This window comes from Ovis canadensis, chromosome 11 (genome assembly GCF_042477335.2).
Source record: "Ovis canadensis isolate MfBH-ARS-UI-01 breed Bighorn chromosome 11, ARS-UI_OviCan_v2, whole genome shotgun sequence".
Classification (NCBI taxonomy): domain Eukaryota; kingdom Metazoa; phylum Chordata; class Mammalia; order Artiodactyla; family Bovidae; genus Ovis; species Ovis canadensis.
The window spans coordinates 60284702-60303089 of record NC_091255.1 but is presented as its reverse complement, the minus strand read 5'-3'; the positions used below and the strand labels follow the sequence as shown (position 1 = coordinate 60303089).

The following is an 18388-nucleotide window of genomic DNA, read 5'->3' as shown; positions in this document are numbered from 1 at the left end:
ATGTAAACGGAAGATGCTTGGTGATGGCGTTCAGGACGCTACCCCAAAATATGGCACTTTGGTGTATTGATCTAAAGCCAGAGAAATTTTAGACAATGGCAGAAGCAGCAAAATCACTCCTGCTTCAACCATTTTCCGCTCCAAATCTCCCAGGTGAAAGGTCCCCTCCCAGGAAGGAGAGGGACATTCTTATCACCAGAGGCAGGAGGTTTAGGGTCCAGAAGGCTGTGTGAGGAAAGCTCGATCTGGTTTCACTATTTACTACGCACAGTCCAAACCTCTCTTGTCTTATCAGTTCTTCACAAATTCATTGTTTCTTTCTCTAATAGGTATAAAGCTTTAGTTCTGGCCACTTCTTTGGGTCTCCACTCTCTAGTGAAAGGTCCCCTCCCTGTACGTGTAGAAGTGAAAGTCTATCAGTCGTGTCCGACTCTTGGCGACCCCACGGACTATACAGTCCATGGAATTCTCCAGGCCAGAATACTGGAGTGGGTAGCCTTTCCCTTCTCCAGGAGATCTTCCCAACCCAGGTCTCCCGCATTGCAGGCGGATTCTTTACCAGCTAAGCCACAAGGTAAGCAGGTACGCGGAGAAACTCAGTAAAATATGTACACATGGCTTTTCTCCTGCAGATCTGTGTTTGTCAGTGTAACTTTCAGATCCCGTTAGAAGCTCGCGGCTACGTCAGAAGACCAACTCTGATGGCTGGCTGCCGCTCTTCCAGCGCAGCTAATGCCCAGCTAGGCCTCCGGCCACCAGATGGCGGTGTCCAAGAGCCTCTGCAAACGCTACCACGGCGATGACGCTGGCATAGCGCCGGCGCGCGGCGCTCCGGAAGTGACGCTACAGGAAGGGGGTGCTCCAGGCAGCGCCATGGCCGGAAAGGCGGCTGGAAAACCGCCTGAGGAAATCTTGTTGGACTGGAAACGGTAATGAGGCAGGGGACGCGCAAAGTCCGGGGATTGGAGCGACGTGGTTCCCCGCGGACCTCCGACTTCATAACCCCTAACTTGGGGCCCCAGGGTCCTGGGCCTGCTTTTGGCTTGCGGGCGAAAGGGCTGTAGCTTCCGGGACCGCGTCTGGGTCTCGAGGGAGGGACTTCCAGACCAGGTGGGTCTCTAGTAGAGCTTCGACTCCCGGGCCTGGAATCCACATGAGGGCGGCCGCAGCTGGACCGCGGGGTGCGGGGTTTCTGGGCTGGGCGGACCGCTGGACCTGTTTCTACTCTCAGGGAGCAAGCCTCGTTGAAGGCCCGTGTTGTGGACCTGGACACGGAGGCTTGGCAACGGGACCCCGCCTTCTCAGGCCTGCAGAGGGTCGGGGGCGTGGACGTGTCTTTTGTGAAAGACGACAGTGGCAGCGCCTGCGCCTCCCTGGTGGTGCTCAGCTACCCAGAGCTTGAGGTAACCCCTAGGGGACTCTGGCCAGGGGCCGCACAGCTGCGTTCCCTTGTGCGTTAGTGAGAGAGGCGGGACTCTGGACAGGGAACAGTGCCAGAGTAGAACCCCGCTTCTCCTCTTGTGGGAGTTCACTAATAAATTGGAAAGCTTTTGAAGAAAAGAGGAGGGGAACAAAAACTGACTAGATTCTGTGACCTAAATCCAAATTAACTCATATCTCCAAGTTTGGCAGTCATCTTTTGCTCCCCATCTCAGGAACCTACAGCAACATACACTCAAGTTGCCCAAGACGCTAGAAATCTCTGTCTTCCCATACCCCTCAGCTGGTCGCACACTAACTACATTTTTTCCACCACCTAAAATCACTGGAGTCTGTCCCCTTGTCTTTATCGCTGCTGCCCCTTCTTGGCTGTACCACTGTCACCTCTTAAGTAGGTGACAGGTGGAATCTTTCCTGGGTCCTTTCTCCATGCTGCCAACGGAGCAGTTTTCCTAAAAAGCAAATGTGAGCAGTCACCACCTAGTCCAGTTAAAACACTTAAGTGCCCATCCTGTGATCGCATAGTAAATAAAAATAACACTAACAAGGCATAAAGAGATCTCTAGTCTTTCCCATTCTGTTGTTTTCCTCTATTTCTTTGCATTGATTGCTGAAGAAGGCTTTCTTATCTCTTCTTGCTATTCTTTGGAACTCTGCATTCAGATGCTTATATCTTTCCTTTTCTCCTTTGCTTTTTGCCTCTCTTCTTTTCACAGCTATTTGTAAGGCCTCCCCAGACAGCCATTTTGCTTTTTTGCATTTCTTTTCCATGGGGATGGTCTTGATCCCTGTCTCCTGTACAATGTCACGAACCTCATTCCATAGTTCATCAGGCAGTCTATCTATCAGATCTAGGCCCTTCAATCTATTTCTCACTTCCACTGTATAATCATAAGGGATTTGATTTAGGTCATACCTGAATGGTCTAGTGGTTTTCCCTATTTTCTTCAATTTAAGTCTGAATTTGGCAATAAGGAGTTCATGATCTGAGCCACAGTCAGCTCCCGGTCTTGTTTTTGTTGACTGTGTAGAGCTTCTCCATCTTTGGCTGTAAAGAATATAATCAATCTGATTTCGGTGTTGACCATCTGGTGATGTCCATGTGTAGAGTCTTCTCTTGTGTTGTTGGAAGTGGATGTTTGGTATGACCAGTGCATTTTCTTGGCAAAACTCTATTAGTCTTTGCCCTGCTTCATTCCGCATTCCAAGGCCAAATTTGCCTGTTACTCCAGGTGTTTCTTGACTTCCTACTTTTGCATTCCAGTCCCCTGTAATGAAAAGGACATCTTTTTTGGGTGTTATTTCTAAAAGGTCTTATAGGTCTTCATAAAACCATTCAACTTCAGTTTCTTCAGCATTACTGGTTGGGGCATAGACTTGGATTACGGTGATATTAAATGGTTTGCCTTGGAGACGAACAGAGATCATTCTGTTGTTTTTGAGATTGCATCCAAGTACTGCATTTCAGACTCTTTTGTTGACCATGATGGCTACTCCATTTCTTCTGAGGGATTCCTGCCCGCAGTAGTAGATATAATGGTCATCTGAGTTAAATTCACCCATTCCAGTCCATTGTAGTTGGCTGATTCCTAGAATGTCGAGATTCACTCTTGCCATCTCTTGTTTGACCACTTCCAATTTGCCTTGATTCATGGACCTGACATTCCAGGTTCCTATGCAATATTGTTCTTCACAGCATCGGATATTGCTTCTATCACCAGTCACATCCACGACTGGGTATTGTTTTTGCTTTGGCTCCATCCCTTCATTCTTTCTGGAGTTATTTCTCCACTGATCTCCAGTAGCATATTGGGCACCTACTGACCTGGGGAGTTCCTCTTTCGGTATCCTATCATTTTGCCTTTTCATACTGTTCATGACGTTCTCAAGGCAAGAATACTGAAGTGGCTTGCCATTTTGAACTGTGGTGTTGGAGAAGACTCTTGAGAGTCCGTTGGACTGCAAGGAGATCCAACCAGTCCATTCTGAAGGAGATCAGCCCTGGGATTTCTTTGGAAGGAATGATGCTAAAGCTGAAGCTCCAGTACTTTGACCACCGCATGCGAAGAGTTGACACTGGAAAAGACTCTGATGCTGGGAGGGATTGGGGGCAGGAGAAGAAGGGGACGACAGAGGATGAGATGGCTGGATGGCATCACGGACTCTATGGATGTGAGTCTGAGTGAACTCCGAGAGATGGTGATGGACAGGGAGGCCTGGCATGCTGCGATTCATGGGGTTGCAAAGAGTCGGACACGACTGAGCGACTGAACTGAACTGATCAAGGCATAAAGGCTCTTCATGATCTGACCCCTGCTTAATGTAACTCACAGTAGGTTCACCTCTGGCCACCACCCACGTTCATCACCCACTTCCCATTCTGGAGGACTTCAGCTTCCTCAAGTACTCCATGCTGTATCTGCCTGCCTGACCTTTGCAGTGATGTTTCCTCTCCTGGAATATTTTTCGTGTGGCTAACTCCTCCTGGTCTCTTAGGTCCTCCAGTAAGCCCTCCACCTCATCCTAGAAGACCAGGAGTTGCTCCCAGGATCCTCTCATTCCTCTTTATCACCTGGGATAGAATTGGCCTGTGTGTCTCCTGCACCAGAATGTAAACTCCACAATAGTAGAAACTGTACTCTCTTGCACACCAGTTGTAGCCTTGGCGCTTAGCTTGATGCCTGGCACATAGAAGATGCTCAAATATATATGTGAATGAATGAACAGTGCACCCACCATTCCTTTGGAGTCAACAGCTCAGAAAGCCTTGGCTGAAGAAGAGCTTGACAAAGAAACTTCTGCTCTGCAGCTTCAGCATTTCCCCCTCCGTGCTCCTCTGCCTGCTCCCAAAGCTGCCGTCTTCCTGCCTCAGTGTCTTTGCACTTTACTCGAAGAGCTTTTAGTCAAAATTTAGCAGAAATATATTAATACCTGACTCAGAGTTTGGTGAGGAATAATTGAGATCATGCATGGAAAGCAATTAACATAACGGGCATGTGGTAAGCCCTGAAAAAGTAAATGCTAAGCTACTGTTAATTCTTAGGACAGCTTCTCATTTTTCAATTCAGTTGTTCCTGTCGCTCTGTACCTTTCTCTACCTACAGAATTAATCATCTTCTTATCCTAGGTCTCTGTTTTGCATGTGTTCTTACAGTACTTCTCACACTGTATTAAAGTTACTGATTTAAGAGATCCTCTCAGATCTTACAGCCTATTAGCAGAGCACTCTCCCTATTACAGTAGTCAACTCCCCTTCATTGCAGTAATCATTTTGAAGAGTCTCTCCTTGTTTAGTTGCCAAGTCGTATCTGCCTCTTTGCAACCCCATGGACTCTAGCCTGCCAGGTTCCGCTGTCCATGGGATTTCCCAGACAAGAATAGTGGAGTGGGTTGCCATTTCCTTCTCTAGGGGATGTTCCCGACCCATCTCAAAGAAAAGAAGTTATTTTTCCCACCGTCTGTAGGTTCTCAAGAGTAGGGTTATACTGTATTTTTTTTTCAGAACCCCCAGCACTTGGATGTAGTCAGCACTTGCCATCCTATGCTATGGGTGCTTAGTCTAAGGAATGCTCTTATAAGAGTCTGGTCCAGTGGCTCCCAAATGCCTGTCTATGATTCTGTGCAATCAGAATCACCTGGAAGTGTGTTTAGAAATAAGATTTCATAGGCAGATCTGTAGAGTATTGTAGGCAAATCTGTAGCAAGTAGTGTTGTGGTTGCCAAGGGCTAGCGATTGAGATGGAGGGTAACTGTTACTGAGTATAAGAATTATCTAGGAGAGATTAAAATGTTCTAACGTTAGATTATGGCAATTGTTGAATGACTCTCTAAATACCAGAAATGGTTGAATTATACTCTTCAAGTAATTTTATGGTAGCAAATTATATCTCAATAAAGTTGTTAAAAAAAAGATTCCCGGGCCCCTCTCCATTTACTGTTTTTGCTTTTTTTTTTTTGACAATCCTTCCTGTGATTCCATAGCAAACCCAGGCTGAGAGTCTCTGTTCTGCCATTCACACAGCCAGAAACTCTTCTCATCGTGCCTGACAAATTGTGGCCTCACACAGAGCCCATTCCATCATTGGAAGAGCATGTTCTTTTCCACATAGAGCTGAAATTTACTTGTTTTCTGCTTTCTGGTGCAGAGTACAGGACAAACTTTCCCTGCCCTTCTCTGAAAACCCTCCTATTTGAAGACCATTGTGTGTTCTTCTGAGTCTCACTGGGGTGATTCCCAGCTCCTTCTCTTGCTGCTGGCCCTCTGGCCCGCCTGCAGTAAGCAGGGCTCGTTTTTATATCCAGCACCCAGAACTGAATTGAGTACCTCAAGTGCAGTTCAGCCGTTTGGTTCATCCATTGGTGAGCCTGATGCTAGCTTAGGTTGAAACTTGCAGATCTTCACAGAGGTTATGGACCGTCCAGATCATGCCCACGTGCTAACTACACAATTGATTTTTCCCTGTCCCAGATTTGTAACTTGAGAATGTGCACACATACTGAAAAGTTGAAATAACACATTGAACACCTGTATTCCCTCTAAAGATTCAGCTGGTTTTGCGATCTTCTCTGTGTGCATGCTGAGATTCAGGAGTGTCTCCCAGAGCTTGTGAGAGCTCAGCAGACTTGTCCTAGAGTGACATTTTTCTGCATACCAGCGGTGTTGTCATCACACCTTAGAATGCACATACATAATTCCATCACCCCTTCCATAACACATTTCCCCAGTGGTCCTTAATCTCTAAAATGTGTTCTCTGATCTGTAAGACTTTGACATATTTTATGTTTAATAATTACTGTTGCCAGTAGATGATTGCTGTGGGGATTTTTTTTGTTGAAGGGGTTCCAATATGTTGCCTGTTTACTTTTTTTCCACTAAGATACATCTTGAGTTGGCTCTTACGTGTTTCCCCGAGTTCCCAGTTGGGTCTTTCAATGTGTGGGGTCAGATCACTTTTTATTTTGGGAACGTTTCTTAGATTGTGCTTTTAAGTGTTAGTTCTATTTATTATTTCAGCTCCACAGTTTTGTTTCTCTTTTTCAATCATACATATGCTGGGTTTTCTAACTTGCCAGGTTTTTTTATGGTTCTGTTTTTATTTCTGCCAGGTTGTGCTCTGTTAATTTCCCTCTGATGCACAACTGATTGGGGGCAGCATTTCATCAGCTCAAAAGCATTGATCATTGCCTTCTGAGTTCTTGTAGTTTTTGTGTACAGCCTCTCTGTTGACTTGTAAGTTATATTTAAAGAGGAAACTCAAGGGCTGGGGGTGTGGGTGGTTCATTGGGTTTCTTAAGTCTTGAACTGTGACGTGTAGTCATGTTAATAAATGGTGTTCTTTTCTGAAGCAAAGATGGCCAATGTGTCTTCTGATTCTTTGATACTCTTGTTTCCAAAGGAGCTTACATTTCTGTCCTCACTGTCTTCTCCCTGAGTCCCCTAAGGCCAGGGCTGACCCCCAGATCTCATTCCATCAGGCTCCCAACCAGTAGGCCCTGCCACACCCCTTGCCCTTGCCCCATCCCCACCTGCCTTCCCAGTGCGGGGCCTGGAGCTGGCTCTGTGAATCTGGGCTGTTTATTTCCACATGTAGGTGCACACTGATGATTGTACTATGTCGTCTCCTGGTTACGTGGGCATGGGGCCAGGGGAGGTTTATCTCCTCTTCTGTGGATCTCTGGTTTCTGGAACTTATTCAGAGAGATTCAGACATAAGCAGCCACCATCAGCCTACGGGAACTCAGGCCACACTTCCCCTGTGTCCCTGTGAAGAGTCATTCTGTTGCATGGGGTTCAGCACTCCAGCCTGCTGGGGTCACTGGGAATTGAATTCTTCAGTCTGTCATCCACCTGGACCCTGCCCAGTCTAAATCACTGGCAGTTTTATGAGTCTCCTGTGAATCACTGATAAAAATATTGGAAGAACAAGCCCTTCCTTAATACTGTAATCCCTTCACTTGGACATGCTGTTATGACCCAGCTTAGAGGGAGAGGTGAAAGTATGATTTTGAAAGCTGTCACCAAGAGATCGGGGTGGGGGTGGCTAGTAACAATCCAGGACATCCGAGGTTTCTGGAGAAGTGTGCTTAGTGGGAAACGTTCTCTACCTCAAGCAGGTCTGGCTCTGATGAAAACTCAAGGTTAAAGGACTTAGGGATGCCATCCTGTGCTCTGAGCAGGCCCTTTACCATTCTAATGAAGTGGGAACAGGAGCCCCTCTTCCATGCTGTGGTAGGACTTTGAGTTTGAAGAACAGTCTGCCAGAGCATGTGAAAACTGGATGGTCCCCAGCAGGTCTGCCTCAGACCTCTGGCCCCTACTCCCAGCATCAGCCAGGCCTTTTAGCACATCTCCGGGGGTAACCCCCCTCTCTCTCTCGGGTTATTTGCAATTGCAACCTCAGAATTTTTCCTTTTGGATTCTCCAGTCTCTAAGGATCTAGTTCTCTTCAAGACTGCCTCTCAGATCATGCCTGTCCTTTGTCTGAAATATTTGCACTCTCTTTTCATAAAGCAAGAGTTGCCCTTCTTGCTGTGTAGCCTCTATGAAGACCTGGCCTTTTCTTCCCCAAGGCTCCATCTCAGGAGACGCTGGCATCCTTATTCACAGGTTCTTCTTGTGCTTGGTCTTCTGTGAGCCTCCAGACGGGCTGGCAGCAGGGTGAGCAGGAAGACAGCAGCTCTGACTTAACAAAGGAGGCAGCCTGAGGAGGGCCTGGTACAGACCAGGTGTGGCCAGTGCCTTTGAAATGGCAGCATTTGAATCCCCACAACCCACCTGTAGGGTGGATCACGTGTCCCTAGATACTGAGGAAGGGAAGGGGGGACTTGGGGGTGTGCCTGGGAGATGGAGTGATAAGGATTGACAGATGAGGGCTGAGGGCGGGCAGGGGGAGGTGCCTGGGGCCGAGCATGCCTGGTGGCCGGGTGCCTGGTGACCGGGTGCCTGGTGCAGGTGCTGTATGAGGACTGCCGAATGGTGACCCTGACAGCCCCCTATGTTTCGGGCTTCCTGGCCTTCCGAGAGTTGCCTTTCCTGGTGGACACAGTGCAGCAGCTTCGGCAGAGGGAACCCTGCCTCATGCCCCAGGTAAGTACCTCACTGGGCTGGAGGGAAGGCCTTCCTCAGGCCTTGCCCCATTGCAGGGAGAGGTTCCATGAACTTCCTGGAGAAGTGCTTTTGCCCCAAGAGGGATAAGACCCAAAGAACTGGGTCCCTCCTCTTGCTCTGGGATGCCCTGGCCTGATGGACGTGAGGTGCTTCAGCTGACTGTGACTTTCCCCTGTGGCTCTTCCAGGTCCTTTTTGTGGATGGAAATGGGGTGCTGCACCACCGAGGTAATCCTGCTCTCAAGACGGCCCAGGACGGTTGCAGGAGAGGGACCTGAAGGGAGCAGTCGCCTGCACCAGGCCATGGGCCCTCTGCTCCCTAGCCTGGCCCTGCAACTCCTGGTTTTGCTTTCCTTGTCAAGACCCCCTAGTAAAGAGCCCCTGCTTCTCTCCACCCCTACCTCTTTCCTGCTTATCTCCACTACGTGTGCTGGCCCAGCTCAGGCACCACCACCCAGTTTGGACACAGTGCTACCAAAAGTCGTAGACCTTGAGCTCAGCTGGGGCTTCCTTGGTGGCTCAGGTGGTGAAGAATCTGCCTGCAGTGCAGGAGACCTGGGTTTGATCTCTGGGTTGGGAAGATCTCCTGGAGAAGGGAATGTCAACCCACACCAGTATTCTTGCCTGGAGAATTCCATGGACTGAGGAGCCTGGCAGGCTGCAGTCCATGAAGTTGCAAAGAGTAAGACACAACTGAGCGACTAACACTCACTTTTACCACCTGGAGCTCAGCTAGCCTGTCCCACTGGCGACCTGCCCTGTGTCCTAGGCAGACCCTTGCCTGAAACCAAGCAGGAACGGACACATGTGCCCCACCGACACAGGGGAACTTTGACCCAGGAGAAAACCACCAAGGGGAAGGGGCTGTCATACCCTCAGATATAAAGCTGGAGGTCAGGCAGCAGAGGGAGTCGAGGAGGGTTGGCATTGTGTTTTCAGTCCCTGCCCTGGGAGCCTGTGGGCCCAGAGCCACCCTGGATGCTAGTGCAGGACCAGCAGGCCAGCCCTGGGCCTTGACCCCAGTCACTGTTACCCTGGCCTCCTGGCAGGAACCCCAAAGAGCTGGGGCAGTTAGGGCAGAGACCCAGAGGCCTGAAGGTAGCCACAAACGGAGGGGAGGATGGAAGGTGCCAGAAAATGAAAGGATAAGCTAGTGCAATGTGTGAGCATGTTAATTGTAATTAGGCTCCTAATCTAGTCAGATGGAGGGAGGCATCCATCCAGCCTGCCAGCTGGGAATTTGGGGAAGAGGGCCAGATTCAAGGTCAAGGTGGGGCTCTGAAGCCTGTACCCCCAGTCCTTGCCCACCAACAGGCCTCCACTGATGGGAAGCTCGGTGAGGCTCTAGTGTGTCCCCCACCCTGATTCCTGACTGCTGGGCTCACTGCCCCAGCCTCATCTTCCTTTGCCCCTGCAGGTTTTGGGGTGGCCTGCCACCTTGGTGTCCTCACAGACCTGCCTTGCATCGGGGTGGCCAAGAAACTCCTGCAGGTGGACGGGCTCGAGAACAATGCTCTGCACAAGGAGAAGGTGAGGGGGCCTGTGTGGCGCGGGACACAGACTGCCCTGCTGTGAGCCGGCTCCACTGAGACACTCTCTTCCCATCCTGGGTCACTGGCCAGAATGAGGAGACCAGAGTTGCTCGTGGGTGGTGGGCCATCTCTGGAGACCTGGAACTCCTCTCCTAGCCTCTGGGCACACGTTTGCCTCTCCTGCTCTGTCCACCTTGACCTGCGTGCTGCTGTGGCGCCCACTGGGAGCAGAGCCTGTAGGTACTGGGCATTCGGGGCCTGTGCAACGTTCCGTGCTTTTCCTCCCACGTGGAACTGGGGCACCTACCTGCCTGGGGCATCCCGTCCTCTGGGACCCTTTCCAGAGGGGGACAATGACATGCATGGCTCACCCACCTGGACAGCCGACTGGGAGCAGGGATCAGTTGTGTCTGTCCTATCCTTCCAGCTCCCCATGCCTGAGTGGAGCATGTGTGTGTTGAGTTGACAGGGGCTCCTGACCCACTCAGCGAGCCAATCCCTACCACCTGAGAAAGAGTGTCAGATTGAATCAGAAGTGCTCAAATTTGTAGCAGGAGAGAAAGCAGCAGGAAATAAGCAGCCTCGAGCAGATTGTGGCCCTGTGTGTACACCATCCTGGCGCTTCCTCACCCCCAGCAGTGGGTGGGCTACTGCCCCGTCTCTGCTGCAGGGTTGAGAGGAGAGCATCTTGTCAGGGTGGGACAGTGCCGTAGGTGGTGCCTGGAAGCAGGATCCACTCACGGGATGGGCCCTTCCATCTCCTTGCTCAGCAACTGCTCATGGTTTGAAAATGAGCAGGCTTGCCTTCAGCCCTTCACCAAAAAAGGTATTCTCCAAGTTTTTTTTTTTTTTTTCTCCTCTGTTTTCCAGATACAGCTCCTAAAGGCTGGAGGAGACTCATTTCCTCTGATGGGAGGCTCCGGGACCATCCTAGGCAGGGTAAGTGGCCAGGGGTCTCTGCCCTGCTGAGGCAGACCCCTCAGCTGGGCCCTGGGTTAGCACCATGTAATGTGTGTACCCCAGACCTTGCCACTCTGGCTGACCCTGCATCTTTACTTCCTCCTCTCCAAAACTGTGCTGAGGAGGCCTCTGTGTCCTCACTGGCCCTATCCTGTCCCCAAGAGAAGCAGCAGGAAGGTGCCCTGAAGGTGCCACCAGTCCCCCAAGCCCCTGCCCGCCAGCTGAGATGTGTCAGTCCTCTCACCCACAAAGCTTGCCCAGCACCCTGACCTTACCCTCTCTGTCACAGGCCCTGAGGAGCCACGACCACAGCACCAAGCCCCTCTATGTCTCTGTGGGCCACAAGATAAGCCTGGAGGCAGCTGTGCGCCTGACCCACAGCTGCTGCAAGTTTCGGATCCCAGAGCCCGTGCGCCAGGTGAGTGGGCTGCCAGGTGGGTGGGCTAGCGCATAGCACCTACTTTTCCTGTGCCCTTGGGCTTAAGAGCTTGCCACAGGCACCTGTGGGAGAGTCTGTTTGGGTCACATTGGGCCCTGGAGGGGAGGAGAGGGGCCTGGAAGGTACAGAGTTCCCAGGACTCATCCTGGAGCCCTGCCCTGCCTGGCCCTGTGTTCAGCTTCTCAGCCTCCTGCACCCTGGGTCACTGGGTGAATCAGCTGATGTCAGCTCAAATGCCAGGCCCCTGAGGGCCCAAGCTGCCCGGCTGGCCTGGGAGGGAGCAGCTGTCCTCGGCTGGGGGGCCCCTGCAGGGCCACTGGGCACAGCTGAGGAAGACTTGTGCCAGAAATGCCAATCAGGCCACACCAGGCACGTAGCGCCAACTCGAGGCCAAAGGGGATCAGAATTCTCATGGACAAGTTGGCCCAGCCAAGAAAAAGCTTGGTCTGCTGTGCAGGAGATAGAACCTTATGCAAGATGCCCTTGGGCCACCTTGCTATCTTGGCCACAAGGAGGTACCCAGCGGGTACAAGTTCCTGGAAGCCCGTGAGTCGAGGATCTGTGGGAAGCTGCCTTCAGGGAGAGGCCTGCTGGAAGAGGGAGGGCAAGAGCAGTCCAGGCCCGAGGATCAGCATTTACAAAGACTGTAGGGCAGGAAGGAGTTTGATGCCCAGAAACTAAGGGGAATATATGGCAGGAGCCCTGGCCTGGGGGAGCAGGTGGAAGCCGGTGCGCGTTGCGACAGGTCTTCAGGTTTAGCACAGGGCTTTGAGTGTGATTTGGGAGGGAACTCTGTCAGATTTGCCTTCCCAGCAAGGTCTGTGGCCTGTGCTGCATCAGCTGGAGGCAACCTGGCCGAGGGCCCACCCAGTCTCTCAGCTCAGCACCAGCTGCTTTGCATACCCCAAGAGCCTGGGGTTTGGGGCCTCCCGGCTGCTGGTGTACAGGGTGGCCTCCAGGTGGCAGCAGTAGCATGCACACGACTGTTGAAGCCCACGCCGGCGGCTCCTAGGGTGACTTCCAGGTAGACGTGCTGAGCCCACAGCCTCAGCCTCACTCCCTCCCTCCCCACACAGGGTTTGTAAATGCATAGGTTCTCAAGCTTGTGGCATGTGTCCTGGCCCCAGAAAACCTTTCCTGTCCCATTCCCACCCACCTGTGCAACCTTGTCGGCAGAGGTTGGGGCAGGAGTGGGGCTGGGAACGAAGACAGAAGATTTCTTCCCAGGCTCTCAGAACCAGAGACTCCACTGAGCTGGTACTATGGGCAGGTCTTTGTCCATCTACCTCTTTCCTTGCCCCAGAGTGGATGATCACTGTGTCCTTGCAGGTGGGGGGATACCCCATAAAGTGCCATCAGCCCCTCAGAGGTGGGCAACACTGTGTGTGTACTCTTGAGAAAAATCAAACATCTGCATCCAGGAGCCCACCCACCCTGTTGCTTCCAGGAAAGGGGGTGGGGTTCCTTCCAGTGGCACTGGCCATCTCTTGATCTATCTTCTTCCTGGGCCCACTCACCTGTGTACCTTTTGCCCTCCTGACTTAATTCTGGAAGCTCAGAGGAGAAGCTGAGAGAGGGGTTTAAGGCCGGCTCCGTTGGTCACAGGCCCTTTGTCCCCTGGCCAGGCCAGGCTGCTTTAGGGGAAGGGAGGTGGTACTGCCTCACGTCTCCAGGGCCTTTCCCACCTGGATACCCTGCTGCCCACCCTGCCCACTTGCCCGTTCACTCTGAAATAGAAGCAGTCAGGAGGATTAGCTGTTGTGTCCCGTAGTCTTGTGGCCCAAAGTGGGGCTAAGCCCATTGGAGGTGGGATCAGGGGCCTCCCTGAGGCCAGGCCCCCTGGAAGGGGGTCAGTCAGTGGGAGAACCCAAGTGGAAGGTTTCTGGGGGCCCCTCTCAGGCCTGATCGCTTCTCTCCAGGATGTGTCTGATACCAGCCTGTGACCCACAAGCTCCCTTTGATTCTGGTGACTCTGCAGAACTTTCCAGACACTTCCCCACAGACAGAGTTAACAGCTAACACTACCCAGCGTTAAGCATTAGTCGCTTAGTCGTGTCTGACTCTTTGCAACCCATGGACTGTAGTGTCAGTCCATGGAATTCTCTAGGCAACAATACTGGAGTGGCCATTTCCTTCTCCAACGCTACCTAGAGAGCCAGATGAACCAAAAGTGGGGACAGACAAGCTGGGCTGAGGATAACCTTCAGAGAAGAGAGTTTTAGCAGGAAAAAACATCAGCTCAAGCAAAACATACAGGGAAGCACAAGCTATAAGCCCACTGAAAGCCAGCTGAAACAGGAGTGGGGCACCCAGCTGATTCCCTTAGGCCATCAAGCACCTTGACCAGAGGGCCTGGGCATCCTGGCACCCACACATGATGGGGCTGCTGCTGCTTGTCCTGAAGGTCAGGCCCCTGTGGGCTTTCCCAGGAGAGGCCACCCTTCTGGGTGAGGACTGGTCCAGAGGCCAGCATGGGACCCCAGCTACCGCCTCTCACTCTAGCCCTCCTCCCCAGGCTGACATCCGCTCCCGAGACTACATCCGCAGGACCCAGGAAGTCCAAGGGGTCCCTGCCCCGCAGTCGGGGAGGTGAGTGTTGGGCTGGCTGGGTCATGCCCACGTGGGGCCATTTCTGGTGGCTGGGCCTCTCTCAGTTGTGATGCTGCAGCTCAGGCCAGACATGCAGGGCCAGGCAGCAGACGCAAAGTTCCTGAGGGGACAGGAGAGAATGCTGGGCACCAGTGTGGACTCCATGTTCAGTGTGAACTCTCCAGAAACCCTCACAGTCCACTGCTTACCTCCCACCCTGGCAGCCCCCAGCTTACCTTGGTCCATTTGTCTGTGAGGCCCTTGGGTTCCACAGAAAGGGCAAGGGAGTCAGATGGTCTCAGCTCACAACCTGGTTCTGCACCAGCTGTGTTGTTTGCTCTCTCCAGGCCTGTTCCCTCACCTGTGTGGTACACATTAATTCTCATCGTGCTGTGTGTGTGCAGGAGCTGCTTGCTTAATCCTGACAGCACTTCCATAAGACAAGCACTGTGCTCACTTCGCAGATGAGGAAACTGAGGCAATGAGGTGGCAGCCGGCAGCTCCCATGTCAGGCCTGTCCTCTCCTGCTCGGAGCCCTTGGCAAGCGCAGCGTTTCCTCTGTGTTCCCTTCCCCTCCTGGCCTGCACTTGGCTAAGCTGCTTTGAGGACTAGGGGCGACCCCTGAACTCTCCCAGTGGTAGGGGTTGGCCATCAGGATCTGCCTTGCCCTCTGACCTGGGTCCTCAAGCCCCTAAGGATCCAGGTTGGCTCAGCTTCCAGAGACCATCTTGGAAGTGAGGAGGGCTCTGGTGTTTGATGCTGTCATTTCTTGATGTCATTACCAGGAGCAAGGAGGCACAAAGGCCAAAGGCGTGCCCCCAAGGAGTCTCAGAAGAGCCTGCAGGTAAGGATGGGCTCCTTGAAGCCCAGAACTGAAGCCCCTAGGCCCAGGAGCCCAGAGGCAGTAGGGCAAGGGCTGGGGGTGGCACTGAGCTAGATGCCAGGTAGACTCCTGGGCTTTCTGCTCCAACTCATCTTTGGGGACTGAGGGAATGGCCTACAGAACAAGTAGGGCACCCATGCCCGAGGACATGGGGACGCAGCAGGTAGAGCCATTCTCAGATGAACTGGGGTGGCCACCTTCCCCTTCTGCAGTCATGGGGCCTAGGGGCCCAGAGCAAGCTCAGTGGAATACAGCTCACATGGCAGGGCACCAGATCCAGAGAACCCGTGACATTAATTTCCCAGGAGCACAGGAAGGGATTCAAGGTTCGCAGGGAGTTTTCTGGTGTTTTTGTGTTTTGTTCTGAAAGTGCCCAGGTGGGCTTATGGCTACGAGACTATGCATACATCCACACCTTCTCCTGGCCCATCTGCTCCTCTGAGTGTACATGCTGCTTTCACTTCGTGATCACTTGTAAACCAGGACCCAGCTCCCTGCCGACCTGAGCCACTCCTGCTTTGCCCAGGGAGGGTCTAGACTGGGGTGGCTGCTGTTGGGCTTGGCCCCTGGCTGCCCTGCTGGTCTCCAGCCTGTCTGCTTCTGGCACATGCAGGGCCAGGAGAAGGGCAGAAGAGCTGCATCTTAGCCTGGAAGAGGCTGAGCTTGGAGGAGACATACAGGGACAGTTTAGGCTGAAGGGATGGGTGCCAGGCGGAGGGCTGGAACTGGTGCCAGAAGGGGTGGATGTTGGCATCTGTTGTCCTGGCCAGGGTCTGTGAGGGTGGGCAGCCCACTGCGTTCAAGTGCCAATAGCTCTCCCCCATCCCTGCCAACTTGACGCACTCTGCCCTGCCAGCCTCTTCACCCAGAGGCCCAGCCTCAAAAGGCATCTCCACCTTGGGAAGCAGCTCTGCCTCATCCCTGACTCTGGCCCTTGACCGGCCATGCCCCTCAGTGTGAGCTAAATCCCAGAAGGCCACACGGCTCCACCCACAGCCTCCAGTCCTCCACCTGCCAGCTCACCCCCAGTCCCCCAGGTTCCCTAAGAACTCTGGGATCTTTGCCGAGAGATGTGAAGAATCTCTGAAGGCCTTTCTTGCCATTTATACTGCCTCTCAAGAAGGAGCTGTTTGTCATGATTTGACAGCCTGGCACAGAAACCCAGGGAAGCCTCAGGTCTTAGCACTCCCTCTGTTCTCTGCTCTGGTGTCTCTCCTTTCATTCATGATGAGAAAGGAGCTCTCTTCCAGGCCTGGGCTCCTAGGAGAAGCAAAGGGGACAAGTGAGCAAGGCATCCAGCTGTTTGGGGCTTGCAGGGTACTGTCCCCCTTCTGCATACCTCTGCTCTTGAAGCCCATTGTTAGGACATTGCAGTAGGAAACAGGACCATTCCAGGGTGGGGGGCTTCTGGGTACAGAGGACCTCCTAGGGTCAAGTGGCACCTGTGCTGGGTGCCACTCACATGCTTGTGGTCTCCATTCAAAGGCCTGCTGGGCAAGCAACTTCTGGCATGTTCCACAGGCACCTCCAAGGGGACTCCGGCAGGCAGGAAGGCCTGTCCCAGATTCTGATCTCCAGTCCTCCCCAGATGTCCACACTGGCACATCTTTCTTCTCACCTCCACTTCCACTATCCACCCAGTCCTGGGACTGAAAAAATACCTGCTCATCACAGCCGGGGGTGCACAGGGAGCCCCACCTCACCCCACCCTTCCTAGCAGGCCCTGGGCCATCTGCCCACTCACCCCAGGCTCTGGGATATTGTGGCTTTGGAACTTGCACCTCTGTACCTGCAGCTTCTGACTCCCTTGTGCTGGCAGTGCCCCTCCTGCCTCGGGTCTGTGTCCTGCCGCGATCCAGGCACTTGTTTGATCCAGTTCGGGGACTGAGTGTGAGGATCCATGTGGAGTCCATGCCGGCGGGGCACAGTCATTTCCCAGTGAATGAAGAATAGAGGGTGTACAGCAGCAGCCGGGCTCCACACTGAGGCATTAGTGGTCAGAGGCAGGGACAGCCTGGGATCAACCAGGGATCAAACCCACAGCCCCTGCATTGAAATGCAGAGTCTTAACCACTGAACTGCCAGGGACGTCACCTTTCATTTTCTTGATTGCGTCCTTTGAGTGAAGGTTTTAAAATTTGATGAAGTTCAGTTTATCTATTTTTCATTTGTTGCTTGTGCTTTGGTGTCATAACAATGAAACCATTGCTTAATCTGATGTCACAAAAATTTCCTCCAAGAGTTTTGTAGTTTCAGCACTTTCATTTGGATCTTTGACCCATTTTGAGGTAACTTTTGCATACGGATATTTTGGTCTTTTGTAATTCCATATGAATTTTAGAACCAGCTTATCCATTTCGGCCCCCGCCCCACCAAAAGGCAGTTAGAATTATGATAGTGATTGCACTGATCAGTTTGGAGAGCACTGCTGTCTTAACAGTATTACCTCTTCCAGTCACTGAACTCAGGATCTTTTCACTTATTTATATCTTCTTTAATTACTTTTAACAATGTTTTGTGATTTTCCTTGAACATATCTTGTCCTTCCTTTGGTAAAATTTATTACTAAGTATTTTATTGTTTTTGATGCTACTGTTTTATTTTTGAATTGCCCATTGAAAGTGTATAAAAATACAACTATTTTTGTATCTTATATCTGACAACTTTGCTGTACTCATTTATTAGCACTAATGTGTGTGTGCGTATGTATGTATGTATGTATAAGATCATGTTTTATGCGAACAGAGAAAGTTTTATTTCTTCCTTTCCCATCTGAATCTATCTGTTACAGAGGTAGAGACGGGTGCCTGATCTTGGGGGAAAAAGCTTTCAATCTTTCACCACAGAGTATGATGTTAGCTGTGGGTTTTTCAACCTTTATCAGCTTGAGAAAGTTCCTTCTATTCCTAGTTTCTCTGTGTTTTTATCATGAAAGGTTGTTGGATTTATCAAACGTTTTTTCTGCACCTTTGAAATGATCATTTTCCTTCATTCTGTTAATGTGATGTATTAGATTGATTGACTTTAATATTTTGAGCCACTCTTGCATTTTATCTTGGAATAAATCCCTCTTGGTCATAGTGTATAATCCTTTTACTATGCTGCTGAATTTGATTTGCTAGTATTTTGTTGAGGGCTTTTACATCTATATTCATAAGGGATACTGGTCTGTAGTTTTCTCATCTTGTGATGTCTTTGTGTGGCTTTGATATGAGGGTAATACTGGCTTCATAGAATAGTTAGGAAGTGCTCCCTCCTCTTTTCTTCTTCGGAAGAGTCTGAAAAGGATTGGTGTTGGTTCTTGTTAAACCTTTGGTAAAATCACAGTGAAGCCATCTGGCCCTGTGCTTGTCTTTGTTGGTAGGATTTTGATTACTGATTCAATCTCTTTGTTATCGGTCTATGAAAATTTTCTGTTCTTGAATCACTTGATAGTTT

At 51.4% G+C, this 18388-nt stretch overlaps 1 protein-coding gene across 20 annotated transcripts in view; it reads left to right on the top strand.

Moving 5' to 3' along the window:
• The first annotated feature begins 827 nt into the window (after nucleotides 1-827).
• ENDOV (endonuclease V) overlaps nucleotides 828-18388 on the top strand; it is an 82503-nt gene continuing 64942 nt past the window's right edge. For 4 of the 20 annotated variants that reach the window (XM_069541956.1, XM_069541957.1, XM_069541954.1 and 1 more), the window contains exons 1-9: nucleotides 846-929; nucleotides 1232-1403; nucleotides 8393-8527; nucleotides 8736-8775; nucleotides 9965-10077; nucleotides 10950-11018; nucleotides 11329-11457; nucleotides 13994-14067; nucleotides 14853-14911. In XM_069541956.1, the coding sequence (XP_069398057.1) occupies nucleotides 874-929; nucleotides 1232-1403; nucleotides 8393-8527; nucleotides 8736-8775; nucleotides 9965-10077; nucleotides 10950-11018; nucleotides 11329-11457; nucleotides 13994-14067; nucleotides 14853-14911 (847 nt within the window). In that variant the 5' untranslated portion in view covers nucleotides 846-873. Of the gene's footprint in view, nucleotides 930-1231; nucleotides 1404-8392; nucleotides 8528-8735; nucleotides 8776-9964; nucleotides 10078-10949; nucleotides 11019-11328; nucleotides 11458-13993; nucleotides 14068-14852; nucleotides 14912-16435; nucleotides 17604-18388 lie in introns of those variants that run through there. The other 16 variants (XM_069541961.1, XM_069541962.1, XM_069541964.1 and 13 more) reach the window with 13 other exon arrangements.